The sequence below is a fragment of the Syzygium oleosum genome, unplaced genomic scaffold (assembly GCF_021117445.2).
Source record: "Syzygium oleosum isolate NSW1041296 unplaced genomic scaffold, Sole_v2.1 Sole_v2.10, whole genome shotgun sequence".
NCBI lineage: Eukaryota > Viridiplantae > Streptophyta > Magnoliopsida > Myrtales > Myrtaceae > Syzygium > Syzygium oleosum.
In genome coordinates this window covers 10,774,600-10,797,727 of record NW_026607494.1, presented here as the reverse complement: position 1 = coordinate 10,797,727, position 23,128 = coordinate 10,774,600, and the positions used below count along the sequence as shown (strand labels likewise).

Here is a 23,128-nt window from a genome sequence, read left to right as displayed (position 1 = left end):
GGGATGGGCTAAAGTGGACATATCTCGAGTGAGTTAATCTAGAGATATTACAATATGATATCAGAGCAAGACCACCTCTAGTAAATGTGTGGTTCATGGATGTACCATGCTGAATCTAGTGAGCTTATAACGATCCGGTCCGCTGAGGGCAGGGGGTGGTCGTGGGGGTCAGAGAGCTCAGATAAGAAGCGGCTCCTAGCAAGCTTATAAGATGACAAATAGGGAATTGCACACCGAATAGAGGGAGAGCGCACTTGGGATATATATGTGTGTGTGTGAAAACTAAAATTAACTCACAAAAGCGCTTTTTGATGTAACGGTAAGCTTTACGTTAAAACTACAAAGTTAAGCGTGCTCAGGCTAGAGCACTACCAGGATAAATAACCTCCTTAGAACTATACGCTATAACGAGTAGAGAATGATCGAAAAATATCGAGGCTTAAGGAAAAAGCTTGTAACTGGTCAGTTGTCATAAATTTTAGGGAACATGACGAAAGTGACACAAATAATTCCTGAACTGTGGTCAAATATGTAATGTCATTCTTAAACTTTTAATTTGTTCAACGTGATCCATGAATTTTATCCTAATGTACAATGTCGTCCCCGAATTTTTTATATATGTTCAATTTAATCCCTGAACTATATAAAAATGTTTAATATTGTTCATGAACTTGAATTAATGAAAAGATAACATTGGATATTTTTATATAACTAGAAATTACATTGAATATTTATCAAAAGTTCAAAGATCACATTTAATTCATTAAAAGTTCAGGCACGACATCATATTAAACTAAAGTCCAACAATCTTTTGTGTGATTATCCCTAAATTTTACTAGGCGGTGGGCATGGAGAATGTATCGAGCAAGAATGTCCAACGGTGGCACCAATATCAGGTGGTGGTTATCTTGATGAGCTGGGAGATTGTAACTACTTACGGACGGGAACAATTAACGTGCCGGAGTGAAGCCTGAAACCTCGAAGAACGTGCGGTAGTGGCCACGGTGGAGCTATAATCGCTTATGTCACGCTGTCGCTCGGCAAATTATGAATACTTTGGTGCGTGTATTGTCTAGGAGGGCCTTTTTAGGCTGAAGTCAAAATCAATGAAATTTTGACTCTTCATGTACTTTGCTCACCGCAGTTTACTTTCTAGTGTACTTCAAATACTAGAATTTATTTTTAGTCCATTTTCAATTTTAAGCCTGGCAATTTTCTTCTTCTTTTAATCTCGGATTTTGCTTCTCGTCTTATTTTTTGGTTTTCCCATGAAGCGTGCGTCGCATCTTAGTTGATATCTTGGCAACAGAGAGATTGCATCGTGTGTACATCATGATTTCGCCCATTCCGTGTCGTTTCCGCACGCGCGCGGGAATAGTAAATACCGGTTTTCTCCCTCTGCTTCCGGCGCTGCTGAATTTCGTTAAAAAAAAAAAAATTCCAAAACCGCGTGCTGCTCCTGCGATCATTCGTCTTATTAGCGAAGGGAAGGGAAGGGAACGGGAGGGCAAAAGGGTCATTCCGTGCACCTAGCCCGGTGGGGCCCCCCACCGGCCCCCACTCGAAACCATTTGCTCCGAGGATGCATGCAAACCGCCACGAATTTTGGGGGTCGCCTCTGGTTTCGTCGTCACCTCGACAGATCAGTGTCGCCATCCCTATGTAAAGAAACCCTACCGCTCTCGTCTTCTCCATCCCCATCATCATCATCAACTTCGCTTCCACAACACCATCTGAAACCCGCGACCGAGATGAGCTCGACGAGCAGAGCGTGGGTCGTGGCGGCAAGCGTCGCCGCCGTGGAGGCCCTCAAGGACCAGGGATTCTGCCGCTGGAACTACACCCTCCGCTCCATCCACCAGCGCGCCAAGAACCGGGCTATGTCCTCGTTCTCTCAGGCCAACGGCGGCAGCAAGAAGAAGCGATCTCCTCAGTCGTCGGCCGCAGCGGCAGCGGCTTCGAGGAGGCTAGCGGGAGAAGCCGAGGCGAGGCAGACGGAGGAGTCGATGCGGAAGGTCCTGTACTTCAGCACTTGGGGTCCGTACTGAGGTTGTTCTCTGAATAGCAGTAGATTAGATCGAGAAGGAAATCCAAGTTCGTTGCTGAGAATGATGTAAACTGTAAATACATGCTGAAATTACAGCAAGGCAATATGTATTACGTGAAAGGACATTTTCCCATTTGCACTATGGCTTATTTACTCGTGTGTAAAAACGTCATTAATCAACGACTTTGATCGACCCGGTTCAACTAGAGACAGGGGGACGACTGACCTGTTCATGCACGAAAGAAATGGCTTTCTGTCGAGGGTGAGGAAAGAATGAAGTTTGGTCACTAAAGTTTGATTCATGTATAAAATATAGTGAAGTTTGGTCACTAAAGTTTGCAAGTGTGCCATAAGAGTGGGAAAAAGTTAGCGGTAGGACAAAGGATGTTGGGCTAAAGGAGAGTCATGCTTTTGCACAAGAGTTAAATCGTAGGGGGAAGTATTTTCACCCTAATTGTGGATTGAGCCATATTTTTTTTTTATTTAAAGTGATAAAATCATCGTTATGCTATCAATATCAAATCATGACATAATCACATGGGAATGGGGAGGTGGGTCCAGTAAAGGTCCGCCCTCAGCTCCTAAAAACAAAGAGGCGTACCAAAACAAATCATGACATATCAAAATTCTCGGCCCAATTTAAAAAAAAACCCTCAACTTTACGCTTTGTCTCAAATATACCCTGAACTTTTTTTTGTCTCAAGAAAAATCACAAACTTTTATCTAAGTCCCAAATCTGCCCTCCCGTTAAAAATCCGTCCAATTGACGTAAGGAAAAAACAGAGAACCGGCAGCTACGGCGGTGGCCAAGCCTTCGCCGGTGGCCGCCGCAACAGCCGTCGGGAAGGAGCGGCGGCCCACGCCCGGGCCTTCCCGAGCCGGCGACCTCGCCGCCCGGGCGAGCCGCCGGCGAGGGCGCGCGCAGCCCCGATCCGGGCGAGGGTCGCGCCTCGCCGGCGGCTCGCCCGGGCCTGGCGAGGGTCGGCGAGGGTCGCCGCCTTCGAGAAGGCCTAGGCGAGGGCCGGCAACCCTCGCCGGCCCCGGCGAGCCGCCGCGAGGGCGCGCGCCCCGATCCGGGGGAGGGCGCGACCTCGCCCCGATCGGGGCCGCACGCCTCGCCGGCGGCTCGCCGGGGCGGCGATGGTCGCCGACCTTCGGGAAGGCCCAGGCGTGGGCCGCCGCTCCTTCCCGACGGCTGTGGCGGCGGCCACCGCCGCAGCTGCCGGTTCTCTATTTTTTTTTTTTTCCCTGACGTCAATTGGACGGATTTTTAACGAAAGGGCAGATTTGGGACTTAGATAAAAGTTTGTGGTTTTTCTTGAGAAAAAAAAAGTTCAGGGTATATTTGGGACAAAGTGTAAAGTTAAGGGTTTTTTTTGGAATTGGGCCCAAAATTCTCTAATTCCAAAATTAGATCAAGTGAGATTGTTGTGGCAAATTTGTCGTGTCATGCAATATCAAAGATACTTGACATATTTATTAATATGCGCTTTTAAATGGTTGAACTGATTTGGAAAACAAAGTAAAAGTTGAAATACTTGAGAGAGAAAATAAAATAGAAGGAGAAGATGATAGTATGGAATTGAGAAGTTCAGAGTAAAACTTGCAATCATACTCTCTTATTTGTGAGGTCAATGGAAAAGTCAACTATGAGAGTGGTTAATAAATATAATTAGACTCTTTGTTTTAAACAAAAAATATATTTTTATAGAAGCACACCTTTTTTATCCACGACTTATAATGGTCAATGGATAAATCAAGAAAAAGAATACGTTGGGGGTAATTTCCACCCTATTTTGAATGGAAAGTAAGTGAATTTTTTCAAGTAATGTTATTATTATTTAGTCGAGTACTAATTTTGTCATTTTAAATTAAAAAGTGTGGTCCCATCCAAACTGGGGTGGAAATGATCTCACCCTAAATCATATTGTATGGAACTAAGGGTACGTTTATTTCATAGAAAAAAAATGATTTGAAAATCATTTTCCCAAAATGATCGCTTGTATTATTTATAAAAATGAAACAAGGAAAGATATTTTTACCGTCTATGAAAATTTTTAGTTATAAATTGTTAACGATAATGAAAGCATTCATTTTCAAAAGGGCGGCGCTATTTCCACCTCTCATATGACTAATCCACTCCATTTTCCATTGAAAAGACAAAATTATCCTCAATGATTCAATTAGAATTTAAAGTGTGGCCCCAAATCAATTTACTTTCCTTATTTTTTTATTTTCATTTACTATTTAGGATCTAGTTACCATAATTAAGAAATTAATGTTTTCCTTTTTATTTTTGGAATTTACTTCTGTAAAAATAAGTTTTGTTGAGTAAAAAAGTGATGGTGATGGACACATAAGTGAAAGTTTATAAATAAGTGATCTTGTTAAAGAAGTGTCTATGTTAAAAATTTTCTAGATTTTACTTGATAACGTAGAAAGAATTAGGTTTCTTAGAAAATTTTATTTTCAACAAAACTAATTTTACGAAAGTGATTGATTAGAATTAATCAATTTTGTAGTTGATCGCTCATTTCTGATTAGAATTGAAAATCATGTTTTTATTAGGTTATTGTTTTTTTGTCTAATGCTGTTTTGCCCATTTTTTGGTGGACCACACTTTTTCCACTCATCTTTTAGCTTATACACTCTTTTTTTGTATTTTGACAAAAGTATCCCTCGTAGCTTCTATTACTTTTGATACAGCTCTCCAAAAGTGATCTTTTTTTTTAGATTATTTGATCAACTTTGTTTCTTCTTTTATTTATTGCGAATCTCACTTTCTTTCTTTCTTCTTTCTTTCTTTTCACGCCTTTGACGTCTCTGTTCTCCGCTCTTGCAAATCGTCTACGCCTCCCACTCCTTCTTCTTCTTCGTCGTCTTCTTCTTCTATACATCTCATCGTCCTCTATTTTCTATCTATGATGCCAACCCTGTCATCCTCCACACTTCAATTATAAAAAGGAGCACTGGTTTTCTCTACCAAAAAATGGGAAAAACAACATTAGAGAAAAAAAACAATAACCTGATAAAAACATGATTTTCAATTCTAATCAGAAATGGGCGATCAACTACAAAATTGATTAATTCTAATCAATCACTTTCGTAAAATTAGTTTTGTTGAAAATAAAATTTTCTAAGAAACCTAATTCTTTCTACGTTGTCAAGTAAAATCTAGAAAATTTTTAACATAGACACTTCTTTAACAAGATCAATTATTTATAAACTTTCACTTATGTGTCTATCACCATCACTTTTTTTACTCAACAAAACTTATTTCTACGGAAGTAAAATCCAAAAATAAAAAGGAAAACATTTAATATATATACAGATTACCCACAATAAACAAAAAAAAACATGAATTGCTTAATTATGGTAACTAGATCCTAAATAGTAACTGAAAATAAAAAAAATAAGGAAAGTAAATTGATTTGGGGCCACACTTTAAATTCTAATTGAATCATTGAGGATAATTTAGTCTTTTCAATAGAAAATGGAGTGGATTAGTCATACGAGGGGTGGAAATAGTGCTGCCCTTTTCAAAAAAATACTTTTTAAATCAGTCATTTTTCAAGAAACAAAATGCTCCAAGAAAAGAAAGAAAAAACTAAGGTGTAATTTCTTTGAACTGCAGAAGGATGAGGTTCAGCAGAGACTGGGAGGCAAACAATACTGTCACCAAGAGCGCATAAACACCAAAGAGGCAAAAGACCAGACCAATAATAGGTTGGTTTGGGACTCCAAAACTTGGGGCGTGGCCGGATTTTACAATTCAGAAAACCGTGTGCTTCTTTTTCGATCGAACTCCAAGTTGGGCACTCAGGTTTTGGTCACCTTTGTCCTCATGAAGCATCTGTCACTACTTTGTCCCGCATGGGCCTCCATAACCACTACTGCCCCCTGTTTTCCCCGAACTCCTTTTTGGCCTCTTGTGCCGCCACATTCATGCATTTAGTACTTGCAATGTACCATCTCATCTTCTACATCTATATATAAGAACCCCATCCATCTCCTCACCCATAAACGCAGCACCAGTGTGTCGTAGTAGATCAGTGATCACTCAATAGTAGTCCCCATAGAGGAGCAAGAGAGAAAGATGAGCATCTCGAGAAGAGCTTGGGTGGTGGCATCGAGTGTGGGCGCCGTGGAGGCGCTCAAGGATCAGGGCTTCTGCAGGTGGAACTACGCCCTCCGGTTGCTGCACCAGCAAGCCAAGAACCATGTCCGGTCGTTCTCGCAGGCGCAGAGGAAGCTGTCCCTGATGCCCCGCGTGCCGGACGATAAGTTGAGGCTGGCCGAGGAGTCTCTGAGGAAAGTCATGTTCTTGAGCTGTTGGGCTCCTAACTGATGAACATTTCGTGCAATTCTCTTAGTTTTGGATTTATATGGATGCCAAAAATGACTGTAAGATGGTATTTAGCAGCCGGCCCTTGTGCCAGATATTGATTAGCAATCGTTACAGGAAGAAGTTAATTTCCAGGACTTATCCAGTCCAGACTTTTTGTAATGAATCTCTAACCTATGAAAGAGTGACTTTATCATAGTTTTCCTGGTGTGTACCCATTTTCATCGCATGTTTTTCCTAGAGGTACTGTTCGATGTAAGGTCTTGATGCCTACTTCATGCCATGTCTAGAATATCTTGTGTCCTTTTTGCTGTAAATGTTTTCTTTATGCGTTTTATTAGGAAGAACATGGTCTCCTTTATTCTTTAATCAAGATGAAATCCACGAGAAATCAAGCAGCTTTCTCGACTAAGTGGGACTTCATACACTTATATCACAGTTTCATCACTCCATATATGCCCCATTCACCCACTTTATGCTCGACTGTGTAATCTAGGAGCGATTTTGATCGTTCTCCAATCATCTTAAGCCGAATCGCTTTGGCGCATATCGATTTAGTCACCATCTCTTTAGCACAAAGCGCAGATCGAATTAACGATTCAATGAATTTGTCATCTATCGACCACATTTGGAGATGTAGCCGGTAAGTTGCTTTGCTCAAAGGTTGTTGATCAAAGACCAATTGGGTCGACAAACGAAAAAAGGGGCCATATGGTCGCCCATCTTCATCCCTTCTTAGAGTAAGAGACTTTTTATAGGTGTGATAGATGTAGGAACATTATCCAAGTACAAATTGATTAAAAATAGATACACGTGATTCCAATATCTGTAACCCGTGAACCCAAAAACAAAATTTTCTCTGAAACGATACAACAAAAACTTTTCTACATCAACAACATCTTGTATGTTGTATCACCAATTAAAGATGCGATATTGCAAAAATAAAGAAATTTCTCTTAAGAATCACATGATCATTTCATTTCAAACCCATATTTCACTCGTTATGAAAGCAAAAGTACATAATCATTTCATTGGATTTCATAGATGACCGTACTGAGTACTAGAAAGCGAGGAAGAGAACCGCCCATTACAGTTTAAGCAAATCTTAGATTATTCCAACGTACTGCTGATGAAAGAGATGGAGGGCCCACGAACTGTAGCAAGATGGGGAGCGGTGGTGGTGGGGATGCATCCAATCTCATTTCCTGTTTGCAGCACCGAGGAAAAAAAAGAACAAATTCGAGTATCATTGCACATCATCATTTCGTGGCGTGCTGGTTTGTAGTATTTCAATGGAGGGTGTGCTTTATCCATTCTTTTCGAGCACAAGCATTCGATCCCACAGCCCCACCACCACCTCCAAAGGCTAGTATCAAAAAGCACTGCACTGGATCGACTTGGGTCGAGCTAGGTCCTCGGATGATTGGTCTACATTGCCAAGCATATTCTCCACCATCTTGCTGTTAACCTGAAGATGTTTTGCATACGTACACGAGAACTGTAGTTTGTATCGAATTGGAAAAGCCATGAATTAAGCGAAGTGGGAAGAAAGCAGATGTTACTGACTCATTTGACCGCTCGAAAGCAAACAACTGGGAGACAATGGGGTGCAGACCAGCACACCTTTCTTGGTACAGCGAAAACAACGTCGGATCCAGCCTCAGAAAAGCATATGCGCGCTCATGATTGAACCGTTTCGTGTCGACACACCTTCTCTTCTTGGCTGTATATCTTCGACTATAAAATACACCCCCGAATCTTATCTTCGCTCGCATACAAAAAGATCTCCCCTTTTCTCCGGCGAGACCCGCGTGCGGGATTCCGGCGACCGATGGCCCTCGATCAAGACAGAGCGGAGGGCGACCACAAGAAGCTGTGGTCGCACCTAAAGATGCCGTTTTGGCAGTCGACAGTGTCGTCGCCGTCGCCCGCCACTTCGTCGGCGGCTCCTGCGTCGTCGTTTCAGCAAAACCAGAGTGCCCACCTCGATCACCAGCTCAGTGATCATCACTCTGCGAGTGCGGTGGCTGCAATGGCGAAGTCTCTGCTTCCCTCGAGGCGAAGACTCCGTCTTGATCCTCCAAACAAGCTCTTTTTTCCATGTAACTCTCTCTCTCTCTCTCTCTCTCCCTCTCTCTATGTTACCTTGCAAAGATCTTTGTTTTATTTGATTTTGCTTTCGCTGGTTGTGCTGGTCCTGTACCAGTCAAATTAGTATGTGAAAATGATGCCGTGTGCAATTTTTGCTTCAGCTATAACGTGATTACTGTTCATCTCTGAGAAAGGTCCTTAGCATTGTTTCTTCCTAATATTTCACTGAATTTCCTGTTTGTTTTGTCTACTGGGTGTTGTTCATTTTCATGCTACAGGTGAGATTGCTTCTTTGCTTGGTAGGCTTTGAGAGCTCTCTCTCTCTCTCTCTCTCTCTCTCTCTCTCATAGCTGGACATGTTCCCTGATTCTAATACATTGTCAGTATTTGAAGTTTAAAGGAATAATTGGTTGGTGTCCCCGTCACTCTTTGCTGATATTTCCAAATAATTGTATTATCTAATTCTATTCGGGGAAAAGGGTCTAATTATTAAAGATACGTTTGTTATATTGCATGATGTGGCCTTGGTTTGGTGATGCTTTTGTTCTCGAATAATGTTCTTTCCTTTGTTTTTCTGTTCTTCATCAGGGCATGTTCTTCTTGAGTTCTTTTGAGCTGCTCTGTCTTCAAATTAGTTGGTACTGAAAGTTCCCAAGTTTGTCCGTATATGGCAATGGTCAATTTGGTATCTTGGATTGGAAATATTTGAGCCTTTTTGAGTCATTTTAAGCTATCCAAAGGCTTTGCTTGCTGATCATGTCTGTGACAATGTGGGCTGAAGTTGCCTCTTAATTTAAGTTATTTCTGTTAATTCTTTGTTTATTTTCAACTTGAAGATGAACCTGGCAAGCAGGTTAGGAGTGCCATCGAGATCAAGAACGTGTCCAAGACTCATGTAGCATTCAAGGTAAGAAGGTGACCTTTGGAAACTGGGAAATGAAATGTATGAGAGCATCTTTCAAGAAGTCAAAAAGTTTGTCATTTACTTGCTGAATCTTTTAGCTCGACGAGAGTCTGGCTTTCAAAATTTAACTTGCATAAGCAGGGCTCGCTCGTCTTTGTGAACATTGTGTGGGCTTTCGACGTTGCATTGTTCGGCATTTGAAGTAGCTTGAACATGTAATTAACAAGTTCTCGACTCTTTCTTCTACCTTTTCAGTTCCAAACAACTGCCCCCAAGAGTTGTTACATGCGCCCTCCAGGGAGTGTACTCGCCCCTGGAGAGAATATCATTGCAACTGGTAAATTTAACTACTGTATCTTACCCGTCATCAATGCGCAAGAAAATCAGAAGTTCATTGTATTCTTGCTTTGATCAGCATGTCTCCGGCGTTTTATACGCGTTCCAGCAATTAAAGTCATTCAGTTCTTGTTTCAAACTATTGACTGATGCAGTGTTCAAATTCGTGGAGCCCCCCGAGAGCGATGACAAACCAGCTAACCTGAAGAGCATCGTTAAGTTCAAAATCTTGAGCTTAAAAGTACATGGGCAAATGGATTATGTCCCCGAACTGGTATGCATTTTAGGCCTTCATTGACTTTTACGTTCATTCAAGTACAGCTAGCACTGAATAGGCATTTGATGGATAGAATGTTTTGATCTTCTTGATAAATATATTTCATTTTCTGCCCGGTCCTCGTTGTGTTGGCCCAACGGTTTATTGCGTGTGGCTAATGTGTGTGACATCGTAGTTGGCGGACATGTCGTAAATGGTAACCAACATTAATGGTTGAGCAAAATATAGACCATTTTGGCTGTTGACCTTGTTCTTCTGTCCCAATTTTATGCAGTTTGATGAACTGAGGGACCAAGTGACAGTTGAGAAAATTTTACGGGTGGTTTTCCTCGATCCAGAGCAATCGACTCATGTAAGGATCTTCCGTTCTACCTTGACATTCCTTTTCCTTTCTTGCTCATCTAGTCATCAGCATAGGATTACAACAAATGCACGATAACAAAGGATGTTGTTTTCACTAATATATTAAGGAGAATGTGGTTTCTCTTCTTGTAAAGTTGATAGAAAAACTAAAGCGGCAACTGGCCGAGGCCGAAGCTGCGCTTGAGTCACAGAAGAAACCTCCAGAAGAGCCCGGCGCAGGTCCTGTCAAGGAAGGACTCGTGATAGATGAATGGGTGAGTCATTGCTACTTTATTTAATGATTCGATCGATCCTAAAGCCAGGTTCGGGATATGTTGGTCCTGTATATATTCTTGATACTCACCCAATAACCGTTTCGACTCTGCAGAAAGAAAGAAGAGAAAGGTACCTAGCACAGCAGCATGTTGAAGGTGTCGATTCGGTTTAAACGGATTGATTCTAAACTTGCGACTTCTTCATGAGGAGATCAAAGCGCCGACGTGTCAACACGCAACGTGAAACCGATGAAAAGTGACTGATAGCAGTATCTTATTAAAGGGCCATAACTTTGGGCAGTGAGAAGTTTGAATTTGTAGTGAGATTAGATGAAGCTGGTTTTGCTGTTGAACCAATGCAGTGCAGGGGCACCAATGTTTCCTTTTGGTCATGCTTGAATTCAGATGCAGATTTTGTTGGGAGAACCTCCTAATATATTTTGAAGTTGACAAAATTGTCCATGAGTATTTTGTAAGTCTGATAAATGCTTTGAAATATTTTGATTCAGGAAGTTATTCTTGGAAGAGAAGCAAATGACAATCTTATTCAGATTGTGAAATTATTTCAAGATAAGAGATTCGGACTTTAGATGATGAGGTTCAGACTTTATACTGCAGATGAAGAGGTTCAGACTTTACACCAAAGATGATGAACTTCCGACACAAGTCCAGAACGTAACACAAGTTCAGTGTTCGAAGTTGAGAACGCACACAACAGTTAGTAATCTGAATTGGATTTCACATATAAAAAGATTCGGTTAACTCAATCTTGAAGATTGTCTTATAACAGTTTAGTACGCAAAACATCTTAATTGATTGATAAATCAATCTCGAGATAAGTCACTTTCCAAGCGAAAAAGCTTTACTTATAGAAACCAAAATGCTGGTTGTATGGGCAATCAGATTTAGCGGGATTCTGATTTTGTCCCTCAACGGCTACGCAATCTTCTTGATACAATTCTATGCAACAGGTAAATTAGAAGACGATCCTCTGGAAACTGTCCAACGGCTAGTTTGAAAGTGGAGGAATATAAAAGGAGAATAACGTGCCGAGAAGCAGTAGTAAGAGACAAGATCAAGAATCTAGAATTCCGAGAGATCTTTAATCTTTATATTTGTCTTTCGTGAGCTTAAATGTGTAATCAATTAAGAGGTGTAGACAATGTCATAAGTGTGTGCTTAGGTGTGAAATAATGTGATCTATCGGCTTGGTATAAGCAACACCAGTTTCGAGGAGAAGTGCTTGGGTTTAAGCAACACAACTTGTTGTAACTTCTCATTGATTTGATTAGTGAAATCCAGCCAGTAGACTGTCAGCGTGGGAGAGTGGACATAAGGTTGATCTAAGCCAAACCACTGTACATCTGTGTGCAATTTTTCTCATCCCTAAAACTCCTTTTATTTAATTAATTGCACATTTATTTATTTGCCATTCAAAACTTGTTCAAAATCTAAACATTGTTCAGACTTTACCTATGATCAATTATTTCCGCTTTAAATTGATCAAAAAGTGTTCGAATAACCTATTCACCCCCATCTAGGTGATATTAGCTAATCTCATCAGATTCTATGTAAGTTGTGATGCAAAAACCAACTATATTAACAGATTAAACTACTAGACTGCAATTGGAGTTGGCAACTCATTCCTTGATTGGGCGAGAAGTTTAATCGAATAATTTGTGGATAAATTTGGTAGATTAATAGAAGATGAACAAATGATTGTTATAGAACCAAAATAATTTAGTATGGTTGAAGTTCTTGATTGCTCCGCTAGTGTTGTACCTACTGATGTTGCACATTGGATTTTATAAGACCCATCGTGTCGAATCCACTCCTATTTTGACTAAATACACGATGTAAGAAATCAAAATAACTAAAAATACCCAAACTATGGGTCCCAAGACCCCGTATCTCTCTCTCCTCATGGCTCGTGGATGGTTGCTTTTAGACTGTTTCCCCATCTCTGCGCCCGCGGCTTTCGAAGACCGCACCACCGCTATTGTTGTGATCAAGGCCGTTTGGGGTAGTCGACCGGATCGAGCTCTATTCGAGATGGTGAGTGCTAACTGCTAAGCAATAGCCTCCATCCCCGAGCATGGGGCGGTACAAGTAGAGAGAGAGAGAGAGGAAGGGAGAGAAAGAGAATGGCTACGCTACGGTCTCTTAAGGGATTGTGGGACCTTCAATGTGGGTTTTTTTTGTAATTTTGACTCCTAAAGGTGTGTGTGAAGCTAAAGTTGGGGTGAATTTACCACCACCAAAACTCCTTTTGTTTTACGAAAAATAAATTATTTAAAAAAAAATTTATAAAAATGATCACTTATAACGCTTGTAAAAATGAATGAATGAAAAATGTTTCATCGTCCACGAAAATGTTTAAACATAAATTGTTATTGATAGTGAAAATATTTTTCATTAGTTAATAATTTCAAGCGGTACAAGCGATCATTTTTAATTATTCATTATTTATGCAATAAACGAAGCCCGAGACTCTTCTTCTTTTATTTATGGGAAAATGACATAAATGGTCTATGAACTTTGGCCTAATACTCAATGTGGTCCTTAAAATTTTAATTTGTTCAATGTAATCACTAAACTATAGCTCAATGTGTAATGTGATCCATGAACTTTCAATTTATGCAATGTAGTCCTTAGACTCTTGGTACATATTCAATTTAGTCATTGACTTATATGAAAATGTTCAATATTATCCATAAACTTAAATTACTGGAAGGACAATGTTGAACATCTTCATATAGTTCAGGGACTAAGTTGAACATGTACCAAAGTCCGGGGACCAAATTGAACAAATTAAAAATTCGAGGACCATATTGCACATAGGGCCAAAGTTCAGGAACCACATTGAACAAATTAAAATTTCATGAACCACATTGCACCTGGAGCTAAAGTTTAGGGACCATTCGCGTCACCATCCCTTTATTTATCTTTCTGTTTTACTTTATATCAATAATTGAAAGGCCAGATCTTATCCCGTAAGATGCTTAATGACAAACTTTGGCAATTTGGCATTGGGTAGTGGATGGAAAAAGATAATGATCAGTCCATTTTGAGGACGATGGTTAGGTCCACCATGATAAGGATAGGCAAGATTTACTTTTTTAATTAGATTTTATCAGGTTTATTTATAGGGGCAGATGGAATCATATCTACTTTCACAACGCTTTAATAAAAACCCAAGTGCCCTTTTTTTCATTAAATAATTAGATCAGTCCACTTATAGATAATTAAAAAAAATTAAAAGGACTTGCAACTAGTCTCTTTTTTAATTCCCCACGTTTAACGGGTCTAATCATATCCATTCCACTGCATGAGGGAAAATTGCTGTTTGGTCCCACATTTTTAGGATGTTTGCAACATGGCCCCTATTATCTCAATCTTGGCAAAGAGCCCCCCCGATGTTTTCAAATTGATATTAATACCTCCCCTTATGTTTCGAAATAATTGTCAACATACCTCTCATCTTTATGGACTTCATTGCAATCATCCCCTTATAGTGATCGAGAGAGCTTAATTTTAACTAAAAGATGAAACAAAATTAGAAAAAGGAACAAGAAAAGAAGACTGCATAGTAATGTAGTTAAAAATAGGCCATTCATATTTTACTTATTTTTACATTTTACTTTCTGAACAAACATACTGCAAATATAAATATCCTTCTTGCACACTAAACAATCATTGGCATCTATGTTTTATGTGATCGCCAATCCAATCATCCAAATTAAATAAAAATCAACAATAAGAAAATAAAAGAATCAATTTTCTTCCCTCCCTTTTTATATTTATGCTTTTATTAATTTTCCTATCGTTTTCCTTTGATGATATAAATTTGCTCTTGCGTCCTCCATGTTTTTTAAGGGATAATGACATAAATAGTCCATAAACTTTAATTCAATGTGCAATGTGATCCGTAAAATTTTAATTTATTCAATATGGTCCCTGAACTTTCGGTAAAGTCCTTGAACTATATGAAAATATCCAATGCTATCCTTCTGTTCATTTAAGTTCACAGACAAAATCGAAATATTTTTTTTATAGTACAGGAAATAGTTTAAACGTGTATTAAGAATTTAATGATCATAATAAATAAATTAAAAATTTGAAAATGATACTATATATTAAGATAAAATTTAAAAATTTTACTGAATAAATTAAAAATTTAAGGATCGCGTTCAAGCATCATCCTTGGAATTTTCTCGCTTTTTTTAACTCTATATTTTGGCTCGCCAAGGCGTAGGAGAAGGACCGAGGGCAGTGGCCCCACGTGAAGAGGGGCGTGGGCGTGCCGGTGGGCGCGGGCGGAGCGGGACGGGAGCTTTTCCACACCCCCCTCGCACGTGTCCCCCTTTCGAGTGGTGGGGCCCAGGCCAGGGACAAAACTGGAAATGCAGAAGTCGAGGGGGTGGGGCCCACACGCGCGAAAAGGGGGCGATGAGTCATGTCTTGTCCTTTCGGATAAGCCACCACCTGTCCCCTCGACCCCCACCTATCACCTCGCAAAACTTTCTTTTTATCTCGGCCCCCACGAGATGGTACGCGATAAAGTGGCGATATTTTCATTCGAGTCCCTCCACCTTTCGTGTAATTGGAGAATGCTACTTTTGATTCGATGGTCAAGGAGAGAGGGAAACAAATTAAATTCCTCTAAATCAAAAAGTGGTATAGACCGTGCAATCTATTTTTAGGCAAAAGTAGGGTTTTGGGGCTGTCGCGGAGTACGTTTGATCCAATTTTACGATACGAGCCACTTGGGCCGCTAATAACAATCATTCTATTTCAAAAATTAATTTCTGATCAGAAATTAATTTTTTTATTTTTATTTCTAAAGGAGTTTCTGAGCAAAAAAATAAGTTTGATAATGATATAAAATTTCTGTTTCAGAAATATAAATTTATTTGATAACGACACAAAATTTCTTCCTCTCAAGTGGCCGGTGAGTGGATGGCGGGGGGAGGCGACGGTGGCAGGAGGAGGGCGGCTGGTGGTCTGCGGGCAGCGGCCCACGGTGGCCGGCGATCGGAGGTGGGCGGCGATCGGAGGAGGGCGGCCGGAGGCGGGAGCGATGGCCGGTTGGACGGCGGCCGATGGCCCACGGTAGCCGGCGGTGGGAGGTGGGCGGCGGCCGAAGGTGGGTGGTGGCGGGAGGAGGGAGGTCGGCGGCGGGACACGATGGGCGGCGGTGGAAGGCGAGTGGCGAAAGGAGGAGGACGGCCGGTGGCGGGAGACGGTGGACGGCGGGTGGCGGGTGGCAGCCTACGGTGGTCGGCGGTAGGATGCGGGCGATGGGAGATGATGGCTGGCAGTGGGAGACAAGCAGCGGCGGGAGGAGGGCTACCGGCGGTGGGAGACAGTGGTCGGTGGACGGCGAGCGGCAATGGGAGGTGGGCGGCAGCCGGAGGAGGGTGGCGGCGGGCGGTGGTCGCTGGCAAGTGGGTGACGGATGGGCGACCGACTAGTGGCGAGGGTGAACAATGAGAAGAATTTTAACTTCTTATTTCTGTTCCAGAAATAGAGAAGCAAAAAATTTTAACTTCTGATTTCTGTTCCAAATCTATTTCTAGAACAATTTTTTGTTTCAGAAATAGAAATTAAAATTGGGCTACCAAACGGATTTCTGTTCCAAAATCTATTTCTGAAACAGAAATAGAGAAACAGAATGGTTATCATTCGCAACCTTAAAAGCTTTGTTTTAGAGGGCGATGGGAGCTTTCGTTTTAGCATGTTGTGCGATTTAAATTTGACGTGGACTCACGGGTACCGGATGGTTTGAGATTTCTATGGGCACGTTTGGACTCGTGGGCAGTAGAGGGTTTGTCAAAATTCCAAAGAAAAGAACCGTCCGCCTCAGATTCTTAATCACTTTCGCTTCCTTTCGACTTTACTTCGTTCATATGTATTTTCCCCAAAATGAATGACAATAGGTATTATTGATCAAAAGAGAAAAAAAAAAACCTCGTGGGCATCAAAGACTGTGCAATTTCAACTTAATGCAAATCAAATAAAAGGAACGGAAACCCCTATTTTGATAATGTTCCAGCAGCTTTTGATTTTTATTAAGATCTCTGAAAAGTGATTATTGACTTGTTGAAGATGTTCGCTAAGTTGCTCAGTCCCTACAGGGAAAAAGGCACTATATTAAACTAAAGATCGACCGATTGTTTAATCATTGTCAATCGAATTCTCAAATATATGGTCTATTGATTTTTGAGATTATAGTGTGTAAAGAGGAGGCTATATTGTCATTGCGCAAATCATTGAACACTCCTAGCCTAAGAACTGATTTGATCATGCTCACCTTCCTAAGGCGAGAGCAGTAAGTGTTTGCCTTTGCCACATAGAGAGAGACACCCTTGCCCTATATGCGAGGTGACGAAAATTCCTAATGAATACGCACGAACCGAAAAGAAACTAGTTCGTATTGATTCGAGACTACCAATCAATCATAACAATAGATAACTCCAAATCTATTGTAAATTCATTTTCTTACGTGATTGGCAATTTTATATATAATGTGTGAAAGGTTCTTGTTATTGAATCACAACACCAATCATAAATTTAGTAACCTTACAAATGATAAAAAATAAAAAGAGATCTTGCATATAATGTATCGCATCCTATACCATTACTACTAAGGCTCCGTTTGTTTGGCGGAAAATATTCTCCTTTTGGAAAATATTTTTCCGGAAGTCATTTTCTTGAAAAATGTTTTCCCAAAACATAATTTTCCGGTGTTCGGCGACCAATATGAAAAAGTTTCGGAAAATATTTTTCACCGGCGACCGGCGGCGACCGGCGGTCGCGGCTGCAGGCGGCGACCGGCGCGCAGCAAGCGACGCAAGCCAGCCGGCGGGCAGCAACCGTGGTGCGAGGCCGGATCGGCCCATTGGCGGGCCGGCGGATCCATGCAGGCTGCAGCCCGGCGGCAGCGGCGGCGGCGGCCTACGACAAGCGGCCGGCAGCGGATGCGGCGAGCGGGCGGCGAGCGGCGGCGGCGGCGACCCGGCGGCGGCCAACAATGGTGGCCGGCGATCAACTTCCTCTCCCACGGAAAATATTTTCCCTCCCATGGACAATTTTACCTTCAATTTGGGGGAAAATGATTTTCTCTTTGTGAAAAGAGGAAATCATTTTCCTCAAAATAATGAAGGATTTGAGGATGGGGAAGGAAAACATTTTCCGCCCCCGAACATCGAAAAACGCGAAAAATATTTTCCGAAAAAATATTTTTTCGCAAACGAACACGGCCTAAATGTAAAAATTGGGGTCGTTTCGCGTTTCTCCTTCTGATTTCTAATCCACGAGACGAGAAAAAGAGAGTAAAACTGGCGCACGAGATATCGAATTTCTCCCCACCTCGAATGTCTCGTTTGGACAGTAGCGACCATTATTGCTCGCATCCAGATAAACCACCCGAAAATGACAAAACCGCCCTCGATCCTCCCCCTCATCTCCGGTTTCCGGTTTCCCAGAAACCGCTCTTCTCCCTCCTTCTCTCTCTATAATTGACGCCTCGCCTCGCTATCTTCTTCCACTCGAACCCACCAAACACGATCAAAGACTAATATCCATCGTATCTTACGACCACCCACTTGCGAGAACCGGTCTTTCCTCGCAACCCAGCCTTCGAATACCCCAGAAGACCTGCAAAGATCCCACCTTTCGTTAGAAGGAAGAAGCAGCAGCGGAAGGGAAGATGAGTTACTTGAACAGGGCGTGGATGGCCGTCGGCGTGGCGGCGGTGCAGGGCCACTCGGACCAGGGCATGCGGCTCAAGTCCGGCCTCAAATCGGTCCAGCCCGGGAAGAGGCGGCTCTTCTCCGGATCCGACTCGGCGGACCTACGGCCGCTCGCCGGGGCCGTCGGGTCGGGGCTCGACGGGGCGGCCTCGAGGGGCTGCCGCGACGGGGAGGAGAGGCAGCGGCAGGCCGACGAGTCGCTGAGGAACGTCATGTACTTGAACTGCTGGGGTCAGAGCTGAAGTGTTTGAGATTTCCAGAAGTGATCTAATCTGTTTATGGAGATGCGATGATGAGAAGAGAAGCCCCGGTAGATGAATCGAAACGGGGCGGCTCTGAGTTGACCCGGGGTTGACTGAGCTTGAGTGGTCGGAATGTTTGGCAGACGAGACGATGAAACATTCGGACTTGTTGGAGCTTGGGAAGCGAAGAAGATAGATTTACATAACCAAGTGGAGGGTTGTGAATTTGTGGTTGTAAATATCTTGAGAAATGGAAAGAAAGAAAAGAAAAAAGTAGACTTTTTCGGTTCGACAATTCTATGATTTGCTCTGTTTTTGCTTAATTTTTTAGTGTTGGTACCTGGAGTGGGATCCTTTACATGCTGTGACTTAATCTTTAAGGGCATACTTAAAAACTAACAGCTGAGAGCAAAAGAGGAAAAAGTGGAACAGATCTGAAGTAACAAGATCTTTTTTATATAGGTTGACGTTATTGATCAGCAATACATGAATGTTACGAGATGCTGTCGATCCTCCGATTTTATTGGAAAGAATATCAAGGTAAATGGTCTCATACAAAACAAGCTTCCATATAAGTCTGTTATTGATCAGCAATACATGAATGTCACGAGATGCTGTCGATCCTCCGATTTTATCGGAAAGAATATCAAGGTAAAAGGTCTCATACAAAACAAGCTTCCATATAAGTCTGCTACTATGGAGTGATTTGAGAGCTCTTGAATTGAACCCAGGTCATTCATGGGACAATCCAACACTTCCCAAGGAGATGAAAGAGATAAGGTAACAGCGCTATCAATGGGACCTCATTTTCAGATTCCTCCAAGCTGGTTGGCCCTTTCGTCCATAATTGTTCTCTCGGCCTGGATCCTCATCTTCGAGTTTGTGTTTGCCGAGGGCTTCGCTCAGATTCGATAAAACTGCGTTTTGCTCTGTTTTTTGCTTGCTTTTTGAGTGGTGGTACCTCGGTTCCTTTCCATGCCACGACTTAAATTTATAAGGGCATACTTAGAAGTTAACAGTCGAAGCAAAAGATGAAGAAAAGGGACCATATCTGAAGTAACAAGCTGTTATGGAGAGATTGACGCCATTGATCAGAAACACGTTAATGTCAGGAGATGCTGCTGTCAATCCTTAAACTTTATTGGAAGGAATATCGAGTTGATGGTCTCATTCGACATAATGGTACCGAGTCGCCAGCTAGAATAATGTACGAAGAACGAAGCTTCTATGTTAATCTGCCAAGTGGAGTGATTGGAGAGCTCCACAGGCCATTCATGGGTGCTCTGTTTTACCTATTTTCGGCCGTTTTAGTCAATAACGGGACAAATTTAATCCTTCCCAAGGAGATGAAAAAGAGAAGGCAACAGCACTGAGAAGACAATAAAAATCAACGCATTTTGGACTAACGGTAAACAAATCGTGGAAGGGTCGATGCAATTTTAGAGGGGGCTCGTTATGGCCGGTTCTCTTTATTTACCATATAAGTCTTTACGAAGCTCTTTTATGAGGGGTCGTTTTAACCATTTTCTTTTTTAAACCACATGATGACCTGGAATTTGCTGGGGAATGCGCTGCTGCCCCCTAGATTTGGGGGAATTCCTATGGTCAACAACATTGATACGAACGCTAGACCCAAGAAGGAAAACCTACAAATTCTGAGGAAGTAAGAGAAGAGAGAGAGGAGGAAGAGAGACGAGGGAGGGAAGGTATGGAAGGGGACAAAGAAACAGAGATGGTCAAACTTGACGTGGAGAATGCAATTCATTCTCTTTCGTCAGAACATGAAATCCCTCCACCTTTCCTCCCCCAAATACCGAAAGGAGGGTGGAGATCCATATTTTACATTCTGGGTAATGTTCAAGAGCGTTTCCACATTTTACGATTCGTTAATTATCGGCATGCATTCTTGATAGCAGTATTGGAATGGTTTCTTGGATGCAATTCTGATACTCTTCCTGTTGTGGTTGGTCTTGGTTTGGTGATGTAGGGAATGAGTCTTTTGAGAGGCTGGCTTCGATGAGCTTGATAATGAACCTGCCGGTGTATCTGAAGATGAAGTACAACTTGTATGGAGTGTTCTTGATCAATGTGGTCAGTATATGGTCTGGTTGCTGCAACATATTGCCTCTGGCTGGTGCTTTTGTTGCTGAGAAGTATCTGGGCCGGTTCCGAACTCTCCTGCTCGGCTGCACGGCTTCTTTCCTGGTATATTTTCAGTCGACCAGTCTTTGAAATATCATCAAAATTAGAGAATGAATTGTTCCTAAAAAATATCAGTCGGGTCTCGTACTTTGAAGAACATTTTTTGGATTAATTAATAGCTGCTGTAAGTCATGTTATATACGTTCCAATTTCATGAGGACTGAGGGCATCATATTAGGGGCCATGCAATCCCAACCGACCTAACTACGTTGCTTTTCCAGGGAATGGGGATGATGATACTAACTGCATCCATACCTCAACTAAGACCCTCCGCTTGTAATTCTCAAACCGATTGCCAACAGCCAGATTTCGGTGACCTGACCTTCCTATTTGCCGCTCTTGGATTGGTTGCCATTGGTGCCGGAGCCATCAGACCTTGTTGCATCGCTTTTGGAGCCGATCAGTTCCAAGACACCACGGAAAAGGGAAGAAAGCAGATGCAAAGCTTCTACAACTGGTGGTACTTGTCATTCACGGCCACACTGATTATAGCACTCTTGGTTGTCGTCTATGTCCAAAGCAAGATCAGTTGGGTTGTAGGTTTTGCCATACCTACCGCTTGCCTTGCACTTTCTGTGTTCATCTTCTTGCTAGGCCGCAACACGTATATTAAGATTGAGCCTCAAGGAAGTGTCTACTCCAATATGGTCAAAGTGATCGTGGCGGCTCTTCGTAAGGGCCATTTAGCTCATAGAGACAAGAACAGGATGCCCTTTTATGATTTTCCTCTCGATGAGTCGGTGCCACAGATCAAGAAGCTTGCTCACACAGATAGGTTTAGGTGTCTTGATAGGGCTGCTATGATCGCTGATCCAGGTGAGTTGAACAATCAAGGAATAGCCAAGAACGGTTGGAGATTATGTTGCTTACAACAAGTGGAACTGTTAAAGTCTTTGGTGGCAATTGCACCTGTATGGGTATCGGGAATTGTCTGTTTCCTAGCCATGGACCAACAGAGTGTAAATGGGATACTTCAGGTGTTTCAAATGGACCAATCAATGGGACCTCATTTTCAGATCCCGCCAAGCTGGTTGTCCGTGTGGTCCATGATTGTTCTCTCAGTGTGGATCCTCATCTACGAGTTTGTGTTGCCAAGGGCTTCGCTCAGATTCTCAGGTAAAGAATGCAAAAGGCTGACCATAGTACAGAGAATCAACATAGGTATTGTAATGGCCATTCTCTGCATGATAATAGCCGGGGTTGTCGAGGAGAAGCGGCGATCTTTGGCCTTGCAAAATGGATCTTTTGTTTCGCCAATTAGTGTCGCATTTCTCTTGCCACAGTTTGCGTTGTCAGGGTTGATAGAAGCTTTCGCGGCTATAGCAATGATGGAATTGCTCACGTCCCATGTGCCAGAGAATTTGAGGACTGTAGGCGGGGCAATTTTCTTTCTCTCATTATCGATCGCAAGTTATCTGACATCTTCTCTTGTGAGTGCCATCCATGGCCTGACCGGAATGAATGGGAAGATACCATGGATAGGCGGTCGAGACCTTAACGAGAGTAGGCTTGATTACTATTACTATGTCATTGCTGGCCTAAGCATTGTGAACTTGGCATACTTCAATCTCTTTGCCAGGAAGTTTGTGGGTAGAGTTGGCGTTGGCGGCGAGGTCACGTAGGTCAAAGAGTCCTTAAAGCATGTCTCTGTAAATGAGGTAACGGAGCTTGCCCTTGGCAAGGGTTCAGTTCTCTCCAAATCTCCTAGATTTTTTTTTGCCTTATTTCCAGCTCGTGCCAATTGGTCGAGCTTGTGATGAATCATCTCCAATACATTTCTTGTGCCATTACCCCAACTCAATCCACTAGGTTAAGCTCTTGATAACTCGTCTCGAATACCTTTTGTGTTTGAAAAACGAAACTTGAATTATGACGATACTTCATACATCGAGTTTTGAATGAGCAGGAATTTGGAATGGGCAATGTGGCAGTAATTGTAAAAGTTACTGTAATGATATCCTAGTGAAGTATCCCATAAATGGTGCTTTTGACAAGAACGATGACACTAGAATGAGTTCGTGTTTTTGGCTAACAATAATGTGAGTCGTACATCATGATGGACAACTTGTGCTGATACTTGCGAAATCGTTTGTAGCAAAATGGTCTCTGCCAGAACCTAATCAAAAGACCTTGCGTATCGCATTCATTTCAATAAGGAACTTGTGTTAGGACAACGAGAAATTATATTTCAAGAGAGAATCCTTTGCAAGGGTAAAAAAAGAACATGTTCTTCACAATATAAAAGCAGAGGCGGGTTCCGCAGCTGTGCTACCTACACAATACTGTCAAAAATAATGAAAGTGATCCAATCAA

General features: G+C 42.0%; 6 protein-coding genes across 6 annotated transcripts; all 6 read left to right on the top strand.

The window, feature by feature from the left end:
• The first annotated feature begins 1,634 nt into the window (after nt 1-1,634).
• Nucleotides 1,635-2,197, top strand: LOC115679940 (uncharacterized). Its single transcript, XM_030603661.2, has one exon. It carries the CDS (start codon nt 1,752-1,754, stop codon nt 2,046-2,048), a length of 297 nt encoding a protein of 98 aa, XP_030459521.1. The 5' UTR covers nt 1,635-1,751; the 3' UTR covers nt 2,049-2,197.
• A 3,855-nt stretch (nt 2,198-6,052) lies between these two features.
• On the top strand, nt 6,053-6,590 carry LOC130139119 (uncharacterized). Its single transcript, XM_056315482.1, has one exon. The coding sequence runs from the start codon at nt 6,144-6,146 to the stop codon at nt 6,393-6,395; it is 252 nt and encodes an 83-aa protein (XP_056171457.1). The 5' UTR covers nt 6,053-6,143; the 3' UTR covers nt 6,396-6,590.
• Nucleotides 6,591-7,852: 1,262 nt separating this feature from the next.
• Nucleotides 7,853-11,074, top strand: LOC115679936 (vesicle-associated protein 4-2-like). The gene is made up of 7 exons (XM_030603657.2): nt 7,853-8,494; nt 9,320-9,390; nt 9,643-9,724; nt 9,879-9,997; nt 10,275-10,352; nt 10,498-10,617; nt 10,731-11,074. The coding sequence occupies exons 1-7, from the start codon at nt 8,224-8,226 to the stop codon at nt 10,788-10,790; spliced, it is 801 nt and encodes a 266-aa protein (XP_030459517.1). The 5' UTR covers nt 7,853-8,223; the 3' UTR covers nt 10,791-11,074.
• Nucleotides 11,075-15,576: 4,502 nt separating this feature from the next.
• Nucleotides 15,577-16,110, top strand: LOC115679910 (uncharacterized). The gene has a single exon (XM_030603633.1). It carries the CDS (start codon nt 15,577-15,579, stop codon nt 16,108-16,110), a length of 534 nt encoding a protein of 177 aa, XP_030459493.1.
• Nucleotides 16,111-18,158: 2,048 nt separating this feature from the next.
• LOC115679943 (uncharacterized) lies at nt 18,159-18,908 on the top strand. Its single transcript, XM_030603665.2, has one exon. The coding sequence runs from the start codon at nt 18,329-18,331 to the stop codon at nt 18,611-18,613; it is 285 nt and encodes a 94-aa protein (XP_030459525.1). The 5' UTR covers nt 18,159-18,328; the 3' UTR covers nt 18,614-18,908.
• A 140-nt stretch (nt 18,909-19,048) lies between these two features.
• LOC115679930 (protein NRT1/ PTR FAMILY 2.8-like) lies at nt 19,049-22,611 on the top strand. The gene is made up of 3 exons (XM_030603649.2): nt 19,049-20,463; nt 20,601-20,818; nt 21,037-22,611. The coding sequence occupies exons 1-3, from the start codon at nt 20,322-20,324 to the stop codon at nt 22,435-22,437; spliced, it is 1,761 nt and encodes a 586-aa protein (XP_030459509.1). The 5' UTR covers nt 19,049-20,321; the 3' UTR covers nt 22,438-22,611.
• The last annotated feature ends 517 nt before the right edge of the window (nt 22,612-23,128 follow it).

What these genes read in the sequence shown, in the direction of transcription:
- LOC115679940 (XM_030603661.2), top strand. Translation starts at nt 1,752, where the DNA reads ATGAGCTCGACGAGCAGAGCGTGGGTCGTGGCGGCAAGCGTCGCCGCC.
- LOC130139119 (XM_056315482.1), top strand. Translation starts at nt 6,144, where the DNA reads ATGAGCATCTCGAGAAGAGCTTGGGTGGTGGCATCGAGTGTGGGCGCC.
- LOC115679936 (XM_030603657.2), top strand. Translation starts at nt 8,224, where the DNA reads ATGGCCCTCGATCAAGACAGAGCGGAGGGCGACCACAAGAAGCTGTGG. An exon ending in AAACAAGCTCTTTTTTCCAT is followed by an intron (nt 8,495 to 9,319) that starts GTAACTCTCTCT and finishes TTCAACTTGAAG; the next exon opens with ATGAACCTGGCAAGCAGGTT. An exon ending in AGACTCATGTAGCATTCAAG is followed by an intron (nt 9,391 to 9,642) that starts GTAAGAAGGTGA and finishes CTACCTTTTCAG; the next exon opens with TTCCAAACAACTGCCCCCAA.
- LOC115679910 (XM_030603633.1), top strand. Translation starts at nt 15,577, where the DNA reads ATGGCGGGGGGAGGCGACGGTGGCAGGAGGAGGGCGGCTGGTGGTCTG.
- LOC115679943 (XM_030603665.2), top strand. Translation starts at nt 18,329, where the DNA reads ATGAGTTACTTGAACAGGGCGTGGATGGCCGTCGGCGTGGCGGCGGTG.
- LOC115679930 (XM_030603649.2), top strand. Translation starts at nt 20,322, where the DNA reads ATGGAAGGGGACAAAGAAACAGAGATGGTCAAACTTGACGTGGAGAAT. An exon ending in ATCCATATTTTACATTCTGG is followed by an intron (nt 20,464 to 20,600) that starts GTAATGTTCAAG and finishes TTGGTGATGTAG; the next exon opens with GGAATGAGTCTTTTGAGAGG. An exon ending in GCTGCACGGCTTCTTTCCTG is followed by an intron (nt 20,819 to 21,036) that starts GTATATTTTCAG and finishes TTGCTTTTCCAG; the next exon opens with GGAATGGGGATGATGATACT.